At 38.3% G+C, this 22,931-nt stretch overlaps 1 protein-coding gene across 1 annotated transcript in view; it reads right to left on the minus strand.

Moving 5' to 3' along the window:
• The window catches only part of LOC131336002 (uncharacterized), a 61,241-nt gene extending 46,570 nt beyond the window's left edge, over positions 1 to 14,671 (minus strand). The window contains 9 exon segments of the mRNA XM_058371607.1: positions 1,363 to 1,441; positions 4,205 to 4,342; positions 5,289 to 5,337; positions 5,427 to 5,481; positions 5,756 to 5,832; positions 7,198 to 7,278; positions 7,426 to 7,506; positions 8,051 to 8,126; positions 14,103 to 14,671. Coding sequence (XP_058227590.1) covers positions 1,363 to 1,441; positions 4,205 to 4,342; positions 5,289 to 5,337; positions 5,427 to 5,481; positions 5,756 to 5,832; positions 7,198 to 7,278; positions 7,426 to 7,506; positions 8,051 to 8,126; positions 14,103 to 14,204 — 738 coding nt within the window. The 5' untranslated portion in view covers positions 14,205 to 14,671.
• Between the last annotated feature and the right edge of the window lie 8,260 nt (positions 14,672 to 22,931).

Genomic DNA, 22,931 nt, shown 5'->3' on the forward strand with positions numbered 1-22,931 from the left:
TGAATTGGCCTCTTCAACAATTTGATGTAAAAAAATGCATTTCTTCATGGTGACTTAGAAGAAGTATACATTGATATACCACCAGGTTTCTCTTCTCTTCCTCTGTTACTGAAGGGAAGATGCGTAAATTGAGAAAGGCCCTCTATGGATTAAAGTAGTCACCTAGAGCTTGGTTTGACAGATTTCTCAAAGCTATGTTGAGATTTGAATACAGGCAGAGTCATGCAGATCAAACTATGTTCATCAAGGGAGGTAATGATAAGATTGCTATTCTTATTGTCTATGTGGATGATATAATCATGACAGGCAATGACGTTAGATGAAATACTCAGTCTTAAAGCTCATTTTGCTCAAGAGTTCGAGATTAAAGACTTGGGATCTTTGAGATACTTTCTTGGGATGGAGGTGGCCCGATCTGATAAAGGCATTTTTATCTCCCAAAGGAAGTATATTCTCGATCTTTTGGAAGAAACAGGTACGTTGGGATGCAAACCTACAGACTCTCCCCTTGAGGCTAATCATCATTTTAGTGGAGATGTTGAAGAGCATGCAGATACGGAGAGATATCAGAGACTTTAGGGCCATCTATATACTTATCTCATACTAGACTAGCTATTACATATGCCATTGGAGTTGTCAATCAATTTATGCCCACGTACAATGCACCTTTACCGTATTTTGAGATATCTCAAATCGGCTCCAGGTAAAGGAATTTTGTTCTCCAATCATGGCTAGTTCAGTGGATGATAGCGCTCTACTTCTTGCTACTGCACCTTTTTTGGTAGAAATTTGGTTACTTGGTGAAGTAAGAAGCAGTCAGTAGTAGCTAGATCAAGTGCAAAAGCTGAATGTAGGACTATGGCTCATGGCGTGTGTGAGCTTTTATGGCTCCAAACCTTGTTGAAGGATTTGAGGATCTCTGATGGTGGTCCTATGAAGCTCTATTGTGATAACAAAGCGGCTATAAATATTGCTCATAATCTTGTGCAACATGATAGAACGAAGCATATAGAAATTGATCGGCATTTCATAAAGGAGAAGCCAAGCAAGGGTGAGGACCAGCTAGCTGATATATTTACGAAGGGGCTTAGTAGTAAGATCTTTGACCCCATTGTCTTCAAATTGGGCTTGAATCGCTTGATAGATATCTTTGCACCAACTTGAGGGGAAGTGTTAAGTTAGGGTTCACTTAGTTATGTATTTGTTACTTAGGGGTATATTTGTACTTTTACTCTTGTCCATATAAATACAAAGTGTGAGAGAGAGAAACCTAATTTGGGTTCTCCTTTATTCCCCAAAGTTTACACCATTCCACCCTAAGATGCAACTCAGCCTTAGAGAAACTCATAACACAAGACTTACCAAACTGTGAACAAATGTATTCAGGAGATATTTCGTTTGCTCAGCCTTTAGCAATTGGGGTACATAATTCTTGAAAACCCTGCAAGATTGAATCCAAGGGAAGAAAAATTACTGCTAGTGTGGTAATAGTAATACAAATGTCTATTAGAAAGGTACTACAGTATCTGGTGCTTCAAAGGAGTGATACCATTAAAGGAAAAATGCCAACGAACTGCTGATAATTATCAAAAATTTAGCTATGGAGCCTAGTGTCCTATACAAACGCCAACTCACGCTACCAAAGCCTTGACTACTTGTTGAGTAGATAGAGATTCACAAATGGTCAAAGTATACACATGCAAAATATGAATGCATATCCATGTCTGCAAGCACATAACAACGAGAGCTTTCGTTTAATGAAGCTTTCCTTGAATTCGTCTTAAATTAGAATTCTACATGCAACTAACCGAGAATTTTAAACTACCAGATATTACAGTGAAGTGGCTGCTTGTCCAAAAGCTCAAGTTGTTGGGAAATCGGACGACTTATGCATATCAAGCAATCGAACACCCTCGTTGCGGGAAAACCCATGTCATAGCACTCCGTTGTACAGGAGCGAAAGGCAAATGGGGACAAATACAAAAGAAGAGGCTTAAATGCAAGACCTCTAGAAAATGAAAGCTTTTAATATCAACTTCGGTCACCAATTGTCCCAAAAACGTAAACTGTTAATCAAGGGGCCCAACGTTATGTATCAAGCTATCCAACATTATGTTTCCACTCGAGAGTTACAGTTCAATAGTTTAGTTACTTTAGTACACAATTTAAAGGTAATTTCTCATAAGAAATTAGAAGCAAGAAAATATTGCATGACGAAGTGGAGATTCTGAAAATGCAATGAGCTGCTAAAGGATGTAAAAGTGGCTGTCTCAAATGTGTACAAAGTACAAACAGATTGGCACGTTATATATTAATAATTACTCTAGTCACTGTCAGAAACAAGAAAATAATGGCTATCACCTTTTTATTTCTCCCAATATTTATTTCCATTGCTTAAAACATAATTGACCAAAGAATATATCTAGACTTTTCAGACCCGAGAAAAGGGATCCTTAGCATAACATCTCAAAAAAATTAGAATAGCCAGAAGAATCAGGTTAGTAGAGGCTGGTTATGATGTTAGTACGATTTCATTTTGTCCAAACTCATTGCAATAAAAGAAAAACTATCTGTGCCCAGCAGTGAATGAGAGAAGACTGCTTCTGCCAACTAGTTATGTCTTATTTCTTTTTTTTATCACCGCCAACTAGTTATGTCATCAACAGGCCACAGGCCTATCAATTGTAAGAAGTTCAAGACAAGTGTCTTCTTCTTTATCAGACAAGTAGCATCATGAAAGGATAAAATAATATTGTAAGGATTAACAGGTCAATAGATCGATAGAACACAAATCTCATGTATACAAATGGACTTGTTATGCACAATATATTGTTTAAACTGTCAGAATCAAGAAAGAGAAGAGAACAAACTTTAGACCCAACTTAGATTTCAAGAATCACATTTGAAGGTTAGATTGAACACCCTATAAAGCCCTGTGACAAAGAGGACAATGTCGGCAACACTAGATGGCTAAAGTGTTATTGCATATTCTCAGCATTTTAAATTCTTGTAGTTTCTCAGAATAAAAGCCACATCAAGACATCAGGTTTAGCTCTAAAAGATAAGATGTGATGTATGATAAGCTTTGTAAGCCTAGTCCAAAGACAGCTGACTACTACTTTCTGTTCACCTGCATAAATGCACAACATGTTACAATTTTTCTTCCAACTTGTATTCTTAGATCCAAGTGTTTGGGCTCATACGAAATTGAAAAAATTCCAGAATTTTCATATAAATGTACCAAACAATCAGATACAACTAAGCTTGGGGAAACCAAAGTCTATGTAAGAACTTCTCCCGTATAGGTTTATTATCACCTCCAAAACCAATTCATGAGCCTAGGTGGCTTCTCCCTATTAACCAACTAGTTTTGAGGGGGATGCTTCATCATGGTATAGTAAGTAGGCTTTTGGGCTATGTTAAAGCATCCAACTCAAAACCAATTGGAAATTAGTGGAGAGGCTTCCCAGGCTCATATACTAGTTTTGGAGGTTATAACACTCCCCACACGTGGGACAAGCTCTAACACTCCCCACATATGCGAACCATGACCCGCACATGGAGAGGTCAACAAGGATCCATAACATTCGGATCATTACAAGATAAGGTGCACTTATGGAACAAACAACGGGGCAATCAATCAAGAGAGTCTCATCCAAAAGCCTCTGAAAGCCCTAGTTGAGATACCACGCAAAAAAATCCAACTCAAAATCAATTAGCAAGGAGTAGAGGCTGTCCAGGCTCATATACTAAGTTTGCAGATTATAATAGACCAACGTGGGACAAGCTCTAACAGGATGATAGGACTCCCCATTTTGTCAATGATTGATTCCCACTTTGTGCCATAAGTTCACTTTTTATTTCATTGTGATCCCTATGTTGGGGATCCTTTGTTAGGGAAGTGTAATAACTTGCCCCACATAGATTAAATATCACCTCCAAAGTGTACCATATAGCCTTGGTGGCCTCTCATGCTAGCTACCAACCAAAAGAAACCCTACATTAGCCAATCTAGCATAACTACTTTCAACAAGTAAATAAATCTTTCATGTTCCACCAGGCGTAACAAACCAATCACGTAGCGCAGCAAGATGCACTGTCCCAATTATTTGAGCCAGATAATACTAACGATGCTTATAAAGAATGCTTCAGGATTGTGGGTATGTAAATTATAATCCTAAGCAAATGATTGAGAACAAGTTACCATGAATTTCCAGCAGCATTAGAGATGATATCATATAGTATCCATGGATGAATACCAGCTTGAGCACCAAGAGAGATGGCCTCCACAGAAGCAACAAAATGAATGCCCTCAAGCAACTCTGCTACCATTTTAATTTTGCTGCAATATTTAAATGGAAATCAGACAAGAACAATGAACATCACTTCTTTTGCTGATCAGCAAAATAAATCTAAAACAAAGGGAATACGTGTTATAAATTACGAAAAGTTACATTCCCTTGCAGCAATCTTTGTTAAAGAAGGTTCCACAGCATAAAATTATTTAGCATCATGTTGCTCAACAAAGACAGGATTACATCTTGGCAGGAAAAAGCATTTTTTATGATGTGGTTAAGAACGGAATGGGTGTCAAGCATTCAATCAAAAATTCACCACCAATCAAGCCGGCCACACCTTCACATCACAATTCACAAGTCTAAAGCTTCTCTAACTGCAACACAACATTTAAATCCAACACATGCGTTCAACATCAAAATTGAGGTTGGTCACGGACATCAAAATTGAAAATTTTATGCACAGAACTAAATGATTATATATCCAAATAATGGCTGGAATTTTTGTAATGGACGTAAATTATGGCATGGAAAAACCATAAAACAACTTCGTTGAAAAGGTATCTTGGTTGTCAGTATCCTACATTTTTAGGTTTTGGGGTATAGGTGAACCCGCATCATGTCATGTCGGTATCATGTATCCACATCCATGCATCATAACTTTTATCTAATTTTACGAGAATGGAATCATAACTTGACTCCTGGAAGGCTAGCTGTGATCAACTTGACTTTAATGGTGGTGTAACCATGTAAGAGATTTGCAGTAAATTAAGAATCTTACTGAGCTTGTAAGTAATGCACTGTATCAGTTTAGGCTAAATTAGATTGGACTTTGTAAGCATAAAAGCTACAATCTTGTTAAAAATACACCATGACGACTGAACAATGACAAAAATATCATTCTCTACTCTAATATCTAACAAGCAGGCTAGGACACAATTTCTAAACATGAAATAAATAATGGTAAGATACTAAGATTGTGGAGAAACCCACCTTCCAGCCCCATGTTCTCCGTCGAAAACATAAAGTTTTTCGCACATAGCTATTGAGAAACACAATATTAGTCAGAAATACAACATAGAAAGATTAAAGAGTAGTGACCGAAAAAATAATAAAACAGGTTGTGTGTACCAGAGAGAATAGGTCGTGCCCTTGTAGTCGAACCTGAACTTCCTGATGCAATCATCTTCACATCGGAGAAAATGTCAGCTTCAACCAGTTATACACAGCAAAAGCAGTGTTCTAATAGGCCCCGCCTAGGGCCAATTAGTCCCCGCCTAGGCGCTAGGCAGGGGTTCAATGCCTAGGCGATTAGGCGATTAAGTGGCCGACTAGTCCGCTGCCTAGGTGCTAGGCGGCCGATTAGTCCCCGCCTAGGTGCTAGGGGGTACCAGCCGACTTGGGAGTGCCTAGCGTCTTTTAGAACCTTGAGCAAAAGTGAACAAAAATGGCCCTCTTACCATGACTTTTCCATTCAAAACCTCTGACTTTCCCTTAGAGACATAAACGTCAACAATGAAAGCTCTCTCAAAATCCTCTGCAAGGGTACAAACAGATTAACATTTGTTGAAGATGTTTGAACAAAATCCTTTTCTTTTCCATTAAGTTAGAACTAGACATTAGGTCAAAAGGATTCAAATCAGTATACCATAAAATATCAACATATCCTATACTTGGATGTCTACTTTTATTTTAATCAAAATCCTTTAGAATTAACAGGTGGCATCACCCATGGTCATCTGAGATATGCAGAAGAGGTATGCAGAAGAGGGTGAAACGATTACGCCTTACTAACAACGAAGCCCATAAAACAGATAAATGATATAATTAAACGCAAGAGTTCACTGCTCCGATCCTGCATTATGGTAAACAGAAAATATTATGTGAATACCGAATACTCTTAAGCTGCCTGTTGTCCCAAAAGCTTAAGTTGTTAGGAAATGTGCCCAACAATGTATATCAAGCCATTCAACACCATCCCTCATGTGCAACTTCGTCTTGCACGTGGAGATGCAATTTTTTCATAGAGAGAGCAAACAAGAATACGGCGGAGAGAACCAGAATGCAAACGGGGAACAACTGCAAACAGAGGGACTTGAACCCAAGATCTCTTGCAACTTGAGCTCTGATACCATGTTAAGTTGCCAGTTGTCCCAAAAGCTTAAGTTGTTAGAAATGGGCCAACAATGTATACCAAGCTATTCAACAAATATGTCCATAATTTTTGAACTCCAGTTACCATGCATTACCCTTTTAGATATGCTATGTATTAAGGGACAGGACATGGATATGTTCCTTTGTTTACAGTAACTTACCAAAGACTAGTTTACGTATATTTGAAATTCCTATCAATTTTCTTCTGATTTTCCTAACGAAACGAGAATAGAGTTAACAAAAAATGGCTTCTTTAGTTCTTCCACTTCGATTTTATTTCATATCTTCTCAATTTTTCTTTTTTTAACCCTTCTCAAGATATAGACGTAGCATTCAAGTACCTCTTAAAACCCCGTAGAGGACATCTGGGATGATATTAATTACATCCACACTCATGAAAGGCACGAAAGTTGAGTAATTAACCGAGAAAGAGAAAGAGAGGGAGAGAGATAGAGAGTACCATAGCTACTGCTATAGGAAAAGAGCATTGTCTGGAAAAAATATTAACACTTGTGAAAAAAGGATTATTCTAACCTCCGCCTAAATGGGTGTAGGATAATAAGAAAAAGTTGCATTGATATCCGAGAAAGGTGTATTGATATTTGTGAAAGTGTATTAATATTCGTGAGATAATGCATTGATATCTGAACTTGTTTGGAGTTATTGGCATATTATCTTTCACCTAGTAGGCGGAGGTTAGCAATACCGATGAAAAAAACCAAAAAAGATCCAGATATAGAAGCATTGCCTGTGAGACGCTTCTCCACCTTCTGAATATGAGCAGGTAATATGGTTGAATGAAGAATGATGACTGCATCTTTCTGCAATCCTGCATGTCCAAAATTCAAGAAACTTCATAATACTACGATTAAACTAAAGGGAAAGCAGTAATGCTACAAACCCAAAAGAATCAGTTTTGAACATCAACCAATTTGGCCAATTGTTAATAAAAAGTCCGAAGGAACTTCATGAAGACCTTTCAAAGCACTCTCGTGACCAAAAAGTACGTCATTTGTTTGATCTGCATGAGATATCAATAGGACCAATGCTATCACATCTGCAAGCAAGAAACGAGAGAAAACTAAGCCTTTGATCTTTGAAAATAAGGTCGTACTTTATAAAGAATCATCACAAGGAAGTTAACAAAAAGGAAAGGAGGACCTCTCTCAACCTACCCACGGTTCTATCCTGCCCCCCTCCCAAGTAGACCTCTAATATGATGGGCATTAAGTTTCCTGAGCCATATCATAGGCATTAAGTTTTCCATGAGTCATGGTCAGGGGAGCATTCGATTCATGCATTATCTTAGTGAAAAATATCTACCAGAAAACACTATTCCCATATGGCTGAATAATCTAAAACCTCTTGCTATCCAGCTCAATTATTCAGATAATTTCCTTTCTATCAGAATCACCAGAATCCACTTTTCTTGTCTCTATATTGATAAAGGCCTATATTTTCCATCTTCCTTTTTCTTCTTTCTAATCTTCCTAATATCAGGGGATTATTGTGTCTAATGTGTAGAGCCAAATACGAAACAACAATGAATATGCTACTTAACAAACAAAAAAAAAAAGAACAAAAATCATAACCACTTTCACCTTTCCCAGCTTCTACGGGACTGGTACAACTAATTCCTCCTTGATTAGTAAACTCTTCCAACAAAGGACTGCATGTCTGCACAGAGCATAAGTACCCACATTCACGTTATGACAGACCAAAAAGTAATGTCTCTAATCTTGCTAAATATCACCAAAAAAACATACGCGGCATAAAATCATTTGTTTTGGTGTCTTAGCCAAAACGGAGAAAAACCCATATACAGAAGAAATTTAGCATGCAACTGATATATGTTGCGAAAATTTCACTTAACAACATAATACAAGATTCTATTATGTGGGGTTTTACTTTGAATATATTATTTAAAATAAGTATTTTTAACCCATATTTATACAACACCATAGAGAAAAGAATGCATTTTGCCGTGTTACTCATTTTCAACTTCTTGCAAAATGGACAACTGCGAATAATTGTATTTGTCTCCTTATTTCAATTATCTTCCATTTCTTGGTGTATTAAATTCAAGCCACTCAACTTGTTTTCTTCCTTTACACATTTTACATTATATGACCTCTAATTCTCCTTATAGTGAACAGCCCATTAATGACGCTGACTATTAGACTTTCATCTACTGCAACCAGACTATTGGCTTTCCAAATCTAAACAGTAAAATTGATGTGAAATGAAAGGCAAGTCAAATAGTATCATCATACATATTGGCAATACTTACACTGTATTCTCTGAATATAGAATTAGCACCTTAGTTGCACGAAGCGCTAACGGGAGCGGAAGCGGGAGCATGGGAGCTGTGGTATGTAGAAGATCCTAAGTTGGGAGCGCTAGAAGGAGCGTGTATGCAAGTATTTAGTTAGTCACATCTAAGCATGAGTGAGAAAAGTTGGCCCAACATAGTTTTTATATCAAATTTATGTTGAAACACAAAAATAAGTCAAATATGAGATGAGAGTTCTAAATCTCTCTTACTTCTCTACTCCTTTTCTTCTTCTCTGCATATGTTTGCAAAGAGAAGTCCAAATTTCTTCCTTGAGATTAGTGTGGAAGCGTTCATCCAATTTAGGAGTGCGCTCCCATCTCAATGGGAGCGAAATGGGAGTGCGCTCCTTGAAGCGCCAATTTGAGCTGCCATCTCGGGAGCGCACCCACTTTGGAAGCTCCTGCAACTAAGATTAGGACACTTGGAAATCTATCACATGATGCAATAGCTATTATGGCTTCGGTACTCATAACTTACTAATGAATGTGAATCAAGGATCTAAATTTCGTTGATGAATGACCATTTATCCTTTTTTTTAGCACTTCACCACCACTGTACCATGAATATCAATGGTTAAGAAACCCTATGTTTCAAACTTTCGAAATATAAACACTAAACAAACAAGAAACCAATCATCACTAGTACCTCCCTAATTAGTTCATGCAAGAGCACTCATCGGAGGAAGCCAACAAGCTTAGACATCTAGATAGGTTTTTTTCTTAAGAATGTCATTTGTGATGGTTACTCTACCTGCTCTGCCTTGATAATTTTTTCCCTTTCAATCCTCTAATGGACAACTATGGCCTGGTCTATGCCCAAGCCTCTGATATTCCTCTTCATGCCAAAGGTTTTGTTATTATCAATAACAATCTATGGACTGGCCTTTTCATCCTAGCAGGCTGCCCCTTTGAAACCTAATTTTGACTAATTCAAACCAACTAGATGACTCATGATTTTGACTATTTATCCTCCCCAAGATTCAATGTGTCTGATACCTATAGAATGCGCTAATGAAAAATTATCCGTTTCTTGGCATAAGTTAGTGCGGTTTCTTGAAAGTATTCTTTGGCACAATTTTATTTCTTTGGATGCCTGTGAGATGCAAGTTGATGAGAAAAGATAAGCTAAAAGAGTGGGGGTTGTGGATAATGGTTTATTTGGGGTGGTGCCTAGTTGGATCTCCTCTCATGGACCTCTAGACCTCGATCTGGGCTGAGCTCCTCCCTACCTACCTAACTCTGCGAGACAGGGAATCAAGTTAGTGCCTCGCCAGCCAAAATCAACAGGCACTCCTATGGCTATGTAAGTCCCAGTTGAAGGTGAAGGGAAGTACAGAGCTAAGAGAGAGTAAGGAAGGTGTACCTCACCTAGGGTTTGTGTTGTATCTTATACAGGGAGTTACTTTCCTTGGCCTCCAAGGTAGCTTGTGCCGAGCACACGCCCCATGTGACATCATGAATAACCGCCTCCAGGTTTGACGTCATCCATGACAATTGCCGAGTGCCACGCTGTCACGGACCCGAGCTACCCACTCAAACCGACTAACCCAAGCCAACTCAGTGCCTTTCGATCGGTTTTGATACACAATACGGTATGGATATCGGGCCTGCAGTGTTGAAATTCTCGATCTTCGGTTTGGGTGTCAGCTGTAGATAATTTGTGATCCGCATAACCTGATCTGACCAATTTATATGGATATTTGCGTAGGGTACAGAGGAGTCAATATACATCTTGACTTTATATGCACGGGGAACTGAGGAGTCCAATCTCTCTCTCTTGTTTATCTTAAATTTTTTGTTAGACCCATTCGGAAGTGAGAAAGTCTATTCTCTCTCTTCTCTTTATCGTACTTTTTTTTGTCTTTCCCATCAATACTTATCCAAGAATTTATTTTGACAGTTGTCCGGTTTCCCATCTCAAAAGCCAACAGCTCTCCGTCCCTTATAGAGTAATTATTCGGTGCTCCGACAATGTTTACCACTCTCATCTACCCACACATATATGTTCGAAGTATACACATTTTAGCACAACCCATATAGAAATGAGAAGATCATAGCATGGGGGTCATTGTCCCTTATGCACGGACTAATATCCCTACGTCCATGCCCTCTAAAAATACAAGTGGTCTACCAAATTTCCCTCAACCCAGTAATCAACACAAAAATTTATTTGAACTCTCCCTCCTCTTTTATTAGACTACTCTCTTTCTCTCTCTCTCCTACTTTGCTCTCTTGTTCCTCTCCTCTCTGTACATGATAAACATAAACTCCATGGCAAAAGCTTCAAGGTTTAGACACAACGACGATTCTTGATCTGATCTGCCAGCTTTACAGCTTTCCTCCAACAAAACTACCCTTCCTTTCATATTTATGTGTAGTTTTTCTTCTGCTGAAAGAAGATCCGACATTCTGACTTACCCGACCCAACCCGATAACTACCCGAACAACTAGTTTAATTTGGTTCCAAAGGTTATGCAGTTCAAAATCGGGTCAGATATTTCTCCACCCGACCTGTGCACACCCCTAGGAGCATGTGACCAAGCCACGTGGTCAAACCAAAAGCAGTGCCACGTGGCCAGACCATACAGCTCAATGTCAACGTTTCGCGACCAATCCATATGCGATCCTCCAAGATCCAACCCGACACCTCAACCCACCGGCGAAGCCCCAGGCCAAGCAACCCGAGCGGTCACCAATTGGCATTGGCTGTCAACCTTGATTGGGTTTGTCCCATATTGGGCATGTCGGGCGGCCAAATGGCCGAACCGCTCTCCGAACCGCTACAATAGCCAGTCAACTCATCCGATCCTTTCAACCGAAATGGACCAAGGGGTTGAATGGTCTGTTTGTCAGATAGATGCTTTTGGCCAGGTCTTCTTCTGGTCATGTCAAAGAGTCAGTACAGTCAATACCCCAAAATGGCGGCAACTTCCCACATGTCGGCATACGACGGTCTGTAGATGAAAGGACAGCCCACGCATGCCGGACCAGAGGTCTGGCGTGAGCATCCTTTCGTTGTCCCATCAATACATGTGGCACCCTCTTATTGGTAGGGTTTTGAACTGCCACTGTGGCTCTTCGATTCGTGCGAAAAATCACTACTCACCCCCAACTACCCCCTTGAGGAGAGAGGGTTTCACTCGACTTCTGGTTCTCTCTCTTCTCTAGGCGATTTTCGGCAAGGGTTGGAACTCAGCTGATTCCCTGTGTCCGACGTCGTTCAAGCCATATTTTGCACTCGATCTCGGCGATCCTTTTGCAAGAATTGGTAAGAGTTTCTCTCAATCTCAAGTTCTTCATGTTCATCTAGACCCCGTTCGTTTTGGGATTTTGGATTTGTAGGTAATGAGTGTAGAGAGAAATAGAGTAATGATTGAAAATAGAGATAATGATTGGAGAGAGATAGAGAGAAAAATGAGAGTAGTGATTGGAGAGAAATAGGATAATGATTAGAATCCAAAACCCTTAAACGAACGGGGTCCTAAGTTTTTTGAGTTCTTTTTTTCTTTGATAAGTAATAAAGTCTTATTGAAATAACATCAAGGGGATGCCACCCATTTACACACACACACACACACACACACAAAAAAAAAAAAGCGAGGAATAAAAAATAAAAGGTCAAAAAATAAAAAGCCCTATACACCACTCTATACGCCAAAAATATCTAGCATGTCAAATAGCTAACTCAAAGAAAGATTACACTTCATCGACTCCCGACTACACAAAGTAGAAATCAAAAGACTCTTAATTTTGAATAAAGGCCTAATCTCCCTGTCAAAATATCTATGACTCCTCTCTCTCCAAATTAACCACATCAAGCACAGCGGGTTCATAATCCATAACTTTCGTTTTCTTCTACCCGCTCTAGCCCCATACCATTCTTGAATAACCTCCATCACCATAACAGGGAAAACACCCAATACACCCCACGAAACAAGAACCACACTCCAAAGCTCCATAGCAACAGGACAATGGATAAACAAATGCGCCGCGGACTCTTCATCTCTCAAGCATAGACAACACCAATTTACCATAAACATCTGAGCCGTACAAGATTATCTATAGTGAGAATCTTGTCCTTAGCTACACACCAAGTAGAAAAAGGAACCTTGGTTGGTGCACAAGTACCCCAAATGGCTCTCTAGGGAAAGGATATGTTTCGTTCTCCAGCCAAAAACATGGTAATTACTTCACCGCAAAAGATCCATCATTTTTCGAGTTTTTTCAAAGTTTCCAAAATATTGTTCTTAGAGAATCATGGAGTTTCTGGCGACTGATGGTGGTGCTACGTCGGCGGCGGCCTCACTTGCTTTCCCGTCGGTGACCGGATCGAAACCTTCGGCCGAGCGGATAACGTAGCATCTAAGGTTACCCTTATAACCACCCGTGCACTTCGATTGTTAGGTAAAGATGTCGGACGGCAAATACTGATGGTGAGAACGCTTGAGGGGATGGCCAATCTTCGAAATCGGTACCACGTTCCAGCCGGGGTCCAGCTAGAACTAAGAACTACTTTCTGAAGGTCAGAGACCAATTGACGACCCGTGTGCATGTGTGTATGTATGTATGTATGTGACTCTCTCGTATGTGATCTGGTCCGAAAGTTGCAGCATCGCCATTCACTGGGATTCCTACTTCTTTGTGTGAAATTGTGAATGAGGTGAAGACACTAGATAAAATCCAAACTAGGCCCTCTCAGCCATGTCTAAAAACTAAAGATACTAGAAAAGACATGTAAATCCATGCAAATCAACCTATTATCACTTCTAGGAACCCCCTTGCAAGATAGAATGCAGTCTCTGACATCAAGTTCCACTGTGGTATACAGACATTGGCAGTCATCCCTTTTACGGAGAAAATTTATACTGTTTCTTTTCCCCCACAAGTTGTACTCAGTTGCACAAGCCATAACTTCGTAAACTAAGATGGAGGGGTTCACCCCTTCTATGCATCATACATACACCAATTTGCATGGGTAAGAAGTCGGCAAGATTCAAAAATAAAAAAAAGTTTGAACAAACAACACCAAAACCCTGATTCTGTTGTCCAGACAAATTCACCTATTTCGGAAGCAATTTTCGATAGGAAAATCAGTAAGGGCTGTTGGATTGGCCAGATTAGGTAAGGGATTGGGCTAAAAGTACAAGGGACCGCATCTCCGCCACATGAATGCAACAACAAAGCATGGAATGCAATACTAATTAATAAATCTGAGTATAGGGCACAAATACTTAAATAAATGCACTAGCGAAAATCAGCAGAACAAAAGCCTGTGATGACGAACGAAGAAACGGAAGGATTTAGATGTGAAAGACAAACCTCAAAGGCTTGAACGCCAAAGCCAGAGCGAAGGAGTGAAGCGGCCAATTCTAAGCTCAATTCGGCCAAGCCAACGAACCCAACTATACTCTGAGACGCCATTTGAGGGGAGTTCAAAATATGTGCTTATAGTTATGCTTCCTATTTACCTAGTAAGAACTGAATCCCGCCAACTCTGCTTGAAAGAGTTTTGAGACTTCCACCACTAGCGGCGATAGTAGTTGTAGTTGGCAGAAAAATACTTCTATGAGTACTATGCTACCCTATATAATACGACAAGGCGTCAACATAGATCCCTAAACAATTGTCACGTTTCGGTCGTCGTTTTCCCTGACCTCCACTTGTTTGATGCTTCCTCTGCTCAATTCCGGATCAATAATTTTTCTATGAGTACTATGCTGCACTATATAATACGACAAGTCAGTCAACATAGATCACTAAACAATTTTCACGTTTCGGTCGTCGTTTTCCCTCACCACCACTTGTTTGATGCTTCCTCTGCTCAATTCCGGATCAATAATTCTTCGACACACCCATATACACAGCCAAACATGCATCCACACTCACCGGACCACCTACACTCACACAAGTGGTGGGAGTGTTTTGCTGTGTATTTGAGTGAGATACTAGCAAATTTGATTCCGGATACTTAGGAAGGGACAATCAGTGTGGACCCAGGAATTGTCTCACGCGGGGCACATTATACTAATAACCTTAAGCAAAAATCGAAATTAAGCACACAAACTATGGAAAATTGAATTGTAAATTTCATTCATCGGGTAAAAACCAAGTAAAGAATTGAAGGCCTAATTTTTCCAAACAATCAAGATATATATTACAGACCTTAAAAGAAAAAAAATAAAAAGTCCTAAATTATATAGCCCCAAATTAAAGTCATTTCAATAAAATGTTACTTTTGCTGTGTAGCCCTAAATTTAATTTATGATTGGTGAGGTGACGGGCGACGATCATAGAGACGAGCGACCGGCAACGACAAAGTAAATCAAGCGTCGAGCGAGTTCTCCTCATCAAGTTTTCTGTGTGGGTTTCTACTTCTCCCACTAATTTTTGCCAAAACAAAACACTCATTTTTGCATAAAAATAAACTATAAATTAAAAAAAAGAAAAAGGGGGGGGGGGGGGAGGGGGGGGATGGGGTGGGGGCACATGACTCCACGTGCCCCTTATTCGGTCCGCCCTGGGGACAATTATGTATCTGTTATAAAACTAGTGCAATATAAATAAAGACAGCATAAATTAAATTATAAAGTTGACACAAATATATAAAAGATACTAGTTACTTTAGGAACCATCGAGAGAAAAATAGATCTTCAGGACTTATTATATTATATTCAGTGTTTCTTTTTTCTGCTCTCTGCCTTTTCTTTCTCTTTTCAGTTGTACCTCTAAGCTGAGGTCGAATTATATTTTTAGGACCAATTATATTATTGGAAAGGTTCCGGAGACACCTACAAAAATACTACAAAGTTTCCAATCTAATTTCGATGATCCGAGCCGCTCAATGTAATCAAAACGTGACTTTTAAGGGTACGCGTGTGAAATCAGCAAAAAAATTGACCGAGAAGGGCTTCATCCGAATAGTTTTTACTGAACGGTTCAATAAAAATTGCTCAAATCAAGCCCTTTCCGGTAATTTTTTTTGCCAATTTCTCATGATACCTTTAAAATCACGTTCTGATTACATTAAGCGGCTCGGATCATCAAAATTTGATCGATAACTGTGAGATTGAGATTTGAGATATTTTTTAAGTGTCTCCAAAACTGCACCGATTATATTATATTCAGTGTTTCTCTTTTCTGTTGTCTGTTTGCCCTTTCTTTCTCTTTTTAGTTGTACCTCTAAGTTGAGGTCGAATGCTCTTATTTATAGACCAATGTACAAGATAAGCATTGAATATGTTTTCTATTCCAACTAGTTGCCTGACTATTCCAACTACGAGGAATTGAGATTTGACAAGTGGTTATCCATGGCTTTCATAAAAGTATCCAGATTATGGGATGCTTTATTTATTATGTACCCCTATTTTTTCAATGCACAGGGCCCTCTGATTCCCAGATAAATGATTGAATTTATAATGGTAGTATTTATCAGTACTTTTTGTGGAAAAAAATACTCTAGAGGTGACGTGAAAAAATACAATTTGCAAAAGTTTTTTTGAAAAAATAAGCATTCATTTGTCAAAAGTAATTAAAAATGTTACTTTCACGATAATATAAGGTAATAAATATTGAGTGTTGCTAATGTCAAAACTGTAGTGCATAAAATCTTTGTATCATATGCAAGGTACAAAATTTTTATGCATTAGAGTTTAGCAAAAACCAAAATATTTTTGACATTATCAGTTCCCTAAATATTTTACGATAAATGCTTCCATACACACCTCATAAAAGAAATCAAGGGTTCAGATTGTGCCACATTATATGAATGTTACCTAAAGAATCAATCATCTTGTTTAACCACAAGCGTTCATACGTTGTACCAGGAAGTTATTAAACCACTTCTTAGTTTTTTAGGCAAAAACACTAGAAACATAACATAACAAACCCCAAGGATTAGTGCAGTTAGTTGATCAGCCAGGACGGAAGGGCTTACCATTCTAAGGTCCTAGATTCGACTCTCCAGCATTGCAAAAGAGCCCTTGGGGCCACCCATGCTTAAAAACCCTTTAGGTTAGCAAAGGCTGGTAAGAGGTTGGAGAGATTAGTCATGCGGTGCGTACAAGCTAGTCTTGGCACCACTCTTCAATCCAAAAAAAAAAAACACTCATAACAAAGCCACAAACGGCCATGAAAAAAGCCACAAACATTCATAAGAAATATTGTTGTAAGCAACGACTTATAAGTTTTAAAATTGTGGCTAACCACAATGTCTCAAACGTTTTTTCTTTTCTTTTTTGTACACGGATGTCTGGGCTAACTTACGCTTACCTCAATGTATTCACTTTTACGCTTGGTTGTGTTCACTTGTACTAAGGCCACAATAGTGCATATTGAAAATGATGATAATCTACAAAGGCACAGGCACTCTGAAAATGGAGTCGTACGAGTACCAAGTACATGTATGGCACTAACAAACCTGACCCTGGGCATAGGCCCACTAGGCGAACGACTTGGGCCTTTAGTTTTTCGACCCAATGATAGGGCCTCCAAATAGACAAATATATTAAATATTATGTATGTCAACTACATTACAAATTGGCGAGATTAGTACATGACCAGTTTTATGGAATTGTACAAAAAATGGTTTTAATCTGGAGATGCTGAGTTCTGAACTTGCGACCTTACACGCAGAAAAGATGTTACAAGTATTATATCACTGAATAACAAGGCAATCTTGCATCTCATGTCAAAAACTTATATACAGACCAAAATGAGAGGCCTCATTTACAAATTTCGCCTTGGACCCCGGAAATCTCAAAATAGGCCTGGGCAACAATACAACAAAAACACACCTAGTACTTTTGAGGTTTTGGGTACTACAATGGTACTTTTTTTTTTCAATATTGTATATATCGATAGAAGTTAGTGAAATGTTAGTATGTTAGTCCACAAAGGATTCAAAGGTTGTCTAAAGTCCTGAACCCCAAACCGCCCCTTATGGGGCTCGAACCATACCTCCACTGAGGGAGGCATACCAACTGAGCTAAGAGCTCATTGGTACGACAATGGTACTTCATGGGTCTAACAATGGGTAATTGTCTGGGTACGTTGTTATGGTTTTGAAAAGGGCTTGTTCTTCTGGATTTTGAGGGAGATTTTAAAGTGTAATGACTTGAGAGAGAGATAGAAAATTTATTGAAAACCATGCACAAGGGTTTTGAGTACCCTAAATGAACAAGCTCCACGGGTCCTGAAGTAATAACTTAAGAAGTGTGGGTTTTAATTTGCAATTACAGAAAGGAAAAAATTCAAGGGTTATGTGCATCTCCACTTGATGAAGGAAAAACCAACCATTCTCTCCTCTAGCAATTGAGAAACATATCTCTCTCTCCTCCGGCAACTCCGACGGTACAGATTCTGCTAGGCGCAGCTGTAAATGCAATCTGTTTTCGTCATTTTCAGCTCCTTTCTCTCGAAATCTCTATTTGTTCCTCTGTTTATTGACATGTTTCATTGGTATGAAAAATCACTACTTTGTTTTCCGCATGGAATGAGCTTTGGTATGCTTGTTAAATCTAATCAAGCATGCTAAAATTATTTTTAAGAAAAAGTATAAGGCTCCGTTTGTTTCGATGTAAAATATTTTACAATATAAAATGTTTTCCACGTAAAATATTTTTTCAGAAAATAAACTTCAAACTTTTATTTTTCGGTGTTTGGTTGACACTTGAAAAATATTTTCAGAAATCGTCAAAATAGTGTAGAGGGCTTGAACGGTATAGAGGTCTGAGAAGATTGAAATTGAATGTAGGTCAGGACTGGTGATTGAGGAAACTGAGCAGTGAGAATTGCAATAGAAGGCAATGGGTTCATTTCGGAAAATAACTTATGAAAAATTAAAAGGTGAGTCATTTTCATCCAATTAATGGAAAATGTTTTCCTCATTTTTTACACAACCAAATACCGAAAAATAGGTAAAATATTTTTTAGTAAAATATTTTACGCCTAAACAAACGAAGCCTAAAAAAAAAGTTGTCGTACCCGAAGTACACATACCCTACTTTTTTTTGGTTGCTGACGTATCTCCCGTAATGTACTCGTGCTTCATTGATGATGATGTTTGCAAGTTTTGCACAAAAGCTTACCTATGGCTTATCAACCTTATTGAGTTTAGGCTTCAAAGGCATCAATCACAATGTTCCTCTTTTTTTTCCTTTTATCTCTGTATGTTTAGCCTAATCACAAGACTAGTTTTCCAGTTTTTTTAGTTTATGTTGGCTTTGTTTCTTTTTGGATGTGGACTTGACATGGGTGTTAACGGTTAAGATGAGTTTATGTGGATGGGAAAAAAATCATAGAACAAAATTTTCCAGCTTTGTATTTATGTGAATAGAAGATGACCATACATAAGATCTAAGCCTAACCATGTGTTTTGTGATTTGGGTCATTCAGTTCAGTCCATTTAATTCGGTTGAGAGGAGGAGGGCGAAAGGAGACTCGATATGTAAAGGATGCATATAACCATAAAAATCATTGCTCGACTTCTACAACAAACATGATATATCGATGCACAAAGCATAGGAGATCCCTCAATCAGAATATCTTTCTTTTGATTATCGACGTCTAAAGCAATCCTTTATATATTGTGGGTTTTGTTTACGCCTAAATCATGCTGACAACTTTTCAATGGTTGCGTTAAAACAACTTTTTTTCGCACAAATGTCTCTTCAGAATGTAAAAAGTTAGGTTAGCGTGTGTTGTCGTAGATCATTGCCTTCTAGGATGCCACGACGAAGCACTTGCTTGGGGTAGATTCTCCACTATGAAAATTGATCATACAAAAGAGAAGAATGGAAAAGGTATGGAACTTTTTCATGTCTTTATTCTTTGTATTGCGTGTATGAAAAAGAGGAGACATGTGCTATTCCATGATGAGGGGTGTGGAAATGCTCTTGCTGATTGATTTTCTATGCTATAATTGTGCTTTGCTGCGATGAAGGCTCCAAGTGCATTATAGTACATCAACTCTTTTAGAATAGCAGTACAAGTTTAAGGAAAAGGTAAAAACAAGTACTAATTAACTAAAAAAAAAAAAACTAGACAGATGGTCATGTTATACAGGACGTAATGTAAATGGATTGCACTGTCTGGCTTTGGTAATTTTGTTTCATTAAAAACGCTTGAATCCTACAAAAACTTGTGCAAAATCCTTTTGGAAAACTAATGTAAACCTGTTTGTTCATCTTATTAGTTTTGAGGGATTTATTCAGTACACTCGTTTGTTATTACTCTCTTGGACAGGTAGTTTATACGAAATTGATCACATTAAATGGTTGTTATTTAATGGGGACATTTTGTCAGGCAAGTGGGATTGTTTTAAATGGCTCAAAGATTGAGTCTAGGTAAAAGTTAAAGTTTTATTAGAGATGAGAACAAAAGTTGAGCAAATTACTTTTGGAGTATTTGTGCTCAAGGTCTTGTTGCTTAGGCCAGTTTCAAAATGTATTACCTAATTAATATTTGTGTCATGTTGATTCAGATCAATCTTTTGTAGTTTATTTGGATTGCGGCCTTCTATCCAAGCACTCAGTGTTTGCATCTCTTTTTCTTCTATGTCTAATGATACACTACTTTGCTGTTAATTAAGTGAACAATCGGAAAACAATAACGTTGATGTATGTGAATTCATCTTTGTGATTTATGTGATTACAGGTCATTGCTTTGCATGGAGAGCTCTGATGACAAAAAATATAGCATCTTTGAGAACTAGATAACCAAAAAAATGGGCCGTGCTCTAGCATCTAATGGCACAAAATTTGTGGATGAAGTTCTCAATGGTCCAAATGAACATTGTCAGGAGAATTTCTGCATGGATAAGCATGTATTTTACAAGTTATGCGACATTTAACAAGCACGAGGCTTGTTACATCACACGAATCGAATCAAGATTGAGGAACAATTATCCATATTCATGTTCATAGTTGGCCATAATCTAAGAACTAGAGCTATTCAGAAACTCGGGGAAAACCATCGGTCACCATTTCAACAATGACCTTAATGCAATTATGGCTATCTCATAAGATTTCTTTCGGAGTGTGAAGACAGATATTTCGCCAGAAGTCCAAGAAGATTCTGTAGACACCTCCCTAAGTGGGGCATCGCCATACAGATTGATCGTTGGTGTTTGTTTGGTTGCTTGCTTCATAAACCAAGATCGTGGATATTCCCACGGCTAGGAACATCGCCACACGCTAACGGTTATCATTAAAACAGAGTCGCCACCCAGTTTATAAAAACTAGGAAAAACATATAGAGATTCCGAGTACGGAAGCCATAGGTACAATAAGGAGAAGGTGTTAGGCATCCATCTTTGCTCAGTCGTGAGACTGGCTCATAGTTGTTCGACATAAGATTAATACATGCACTATTTAATTCCAACACATAATCTGTTTATTAGCCTTTAAACAGTTGATATGGTTAGCCAGAACGATAATCAACACATGCATCAGAAATAATGTAACGACCCTAATTTTTATCAATAAAATTATAAGTTTAATAAAATTTCAGTTACTCGATTGTCTTTTTACTTATTTATTTGAGTGTGGATTTTATTTAACAAATCGTAATTTATTAAATTTAGATTTTTAAGACCTTAATAAATATGCATACTCATATATGGAGAAAGAGATTGCCGAAGATGGAGTAAGGGGGAAGTTGGGATTCTTATCTCATTCCCATTAGCCAGGACTATATTAACCTATGGCAATCTAAAGAATATATATAGTCCCCCTTCTCTTAAGAACCACCTCATTTTAATAAAATAAGGACCTTCCTTTTTCAATCAAATTTTGATTATCTAAGCCGCTCAATGTGTTCAGAACGTGCTTTTAAGGGTACCCACGAGAAATTAGCAAAAAAAAAAAACCGGAAAGGGCTTCATCCAAGCAATTTTTGTTATGTTTTTATCAAACGGTTCAAATAAAAATTGCTCAAATCAAGCCCTTCCCGGTCATTTTTTTTGCCGATTTCTCGCGGGTACCTTTAAAATCACGTTCTGAACACATTGAGCGACTCGGATCATCAAAATTCAATCGAAAAATAGAAGAAATGGGGAGGTCCTTATTTTAAGGACCTCCTCATTTGAAAATAATTATATATATATATATATATATATTAGAAGAGATATTGGCCGAGAGTGAGAGGGAGAGAGAAGGGGACAGAAACCTACACCAAATCTCATAATCCCTCTGTTTTCTATCCTACAAAATATAACTTATAAACCTAGGCCATGAGTAGGTAGATTTCTTGGACAAGTCAAGGCATGAGAGAGAGAGGAGTAAATTCGGCAAGAGAGGGAGAGAGAGAGATTTGATTTCTGACACCCTTTATCATTTCTACACCACCACTTGGAGAGACAGGGATTTTATCCCAAAAACCATCATCCCCCATGAGATCCTTATTTTATGGGAGTCTTGTCAATTCAATGAAAGAAGGGATATTGTGTGTGTATATATATATATACACGTGAGAGAGAGAGAGTGATACGGGCGGGAGGAAGAAGCAAGAGAAATGAGAGTTAATCTCCCTGACACAGCCTACACCCACACACCACAGTGCACTAGGAACATTATCCCTTAAATCCTGGAAGAGGAAGAGATGAGTTGTACCCTTGAATTTTCTTCATCATCACCTACTTTATCTCCAAACCTAGCCATAATTCCCTATGTGTCTATGCAAGAGGGAGAGCCGAAGATAGAAAGAAACAAGAGGAGTGTCTGCCTATATATATACTTCCAATACCAAACCCACCAACCCCACCAACTTCCTTTTCCTCTTTTGGAAAATTCTGGGAGAAATAGACAGAGAGAGAGCCGAAAAAGTTGGGTTGCATATTCAACACTTAGAAACCACTCTCCAATTAGTCCACTCCATTTTCTTTTTACTATTCGTTTTTTTTTTTCCTAAAAAGGAAAAGCTAAGTGTCCAGTTAAACTAAAGTTTAACAGAGACGTACCGTTTGCGACCCGATCCGACGCTATCGTAGTCAAACCGCTACTGTCAAGAAGTAAAGTACAAACCTCCTACCTACTCACCTAAATATAGTAGTGCTACGTGTTCGTTGATTTAAAAAAAAATATTGATCTAGAGAATTTTATAGTTACCCGCATAATTAGTTTGTTGGAAAAATTAAAATGTTATCATTGTAGT

The sequence above is a fragment of the Rhododendron vialii genome, chromosome 8a (genome assembly GCF_030253575.1).
Source record: "Rhododendron vialii isolate Sample 1 chromosome 8a, ASM3025357v1".
NCBI classification, from domain to species: domain Eukaryota; kingdom Viridiplantae; phylum Streptophyta; class Magnoliopsida; order Ericales; family Ericaceae; genus Rhododendron; species Rhododendron vialii.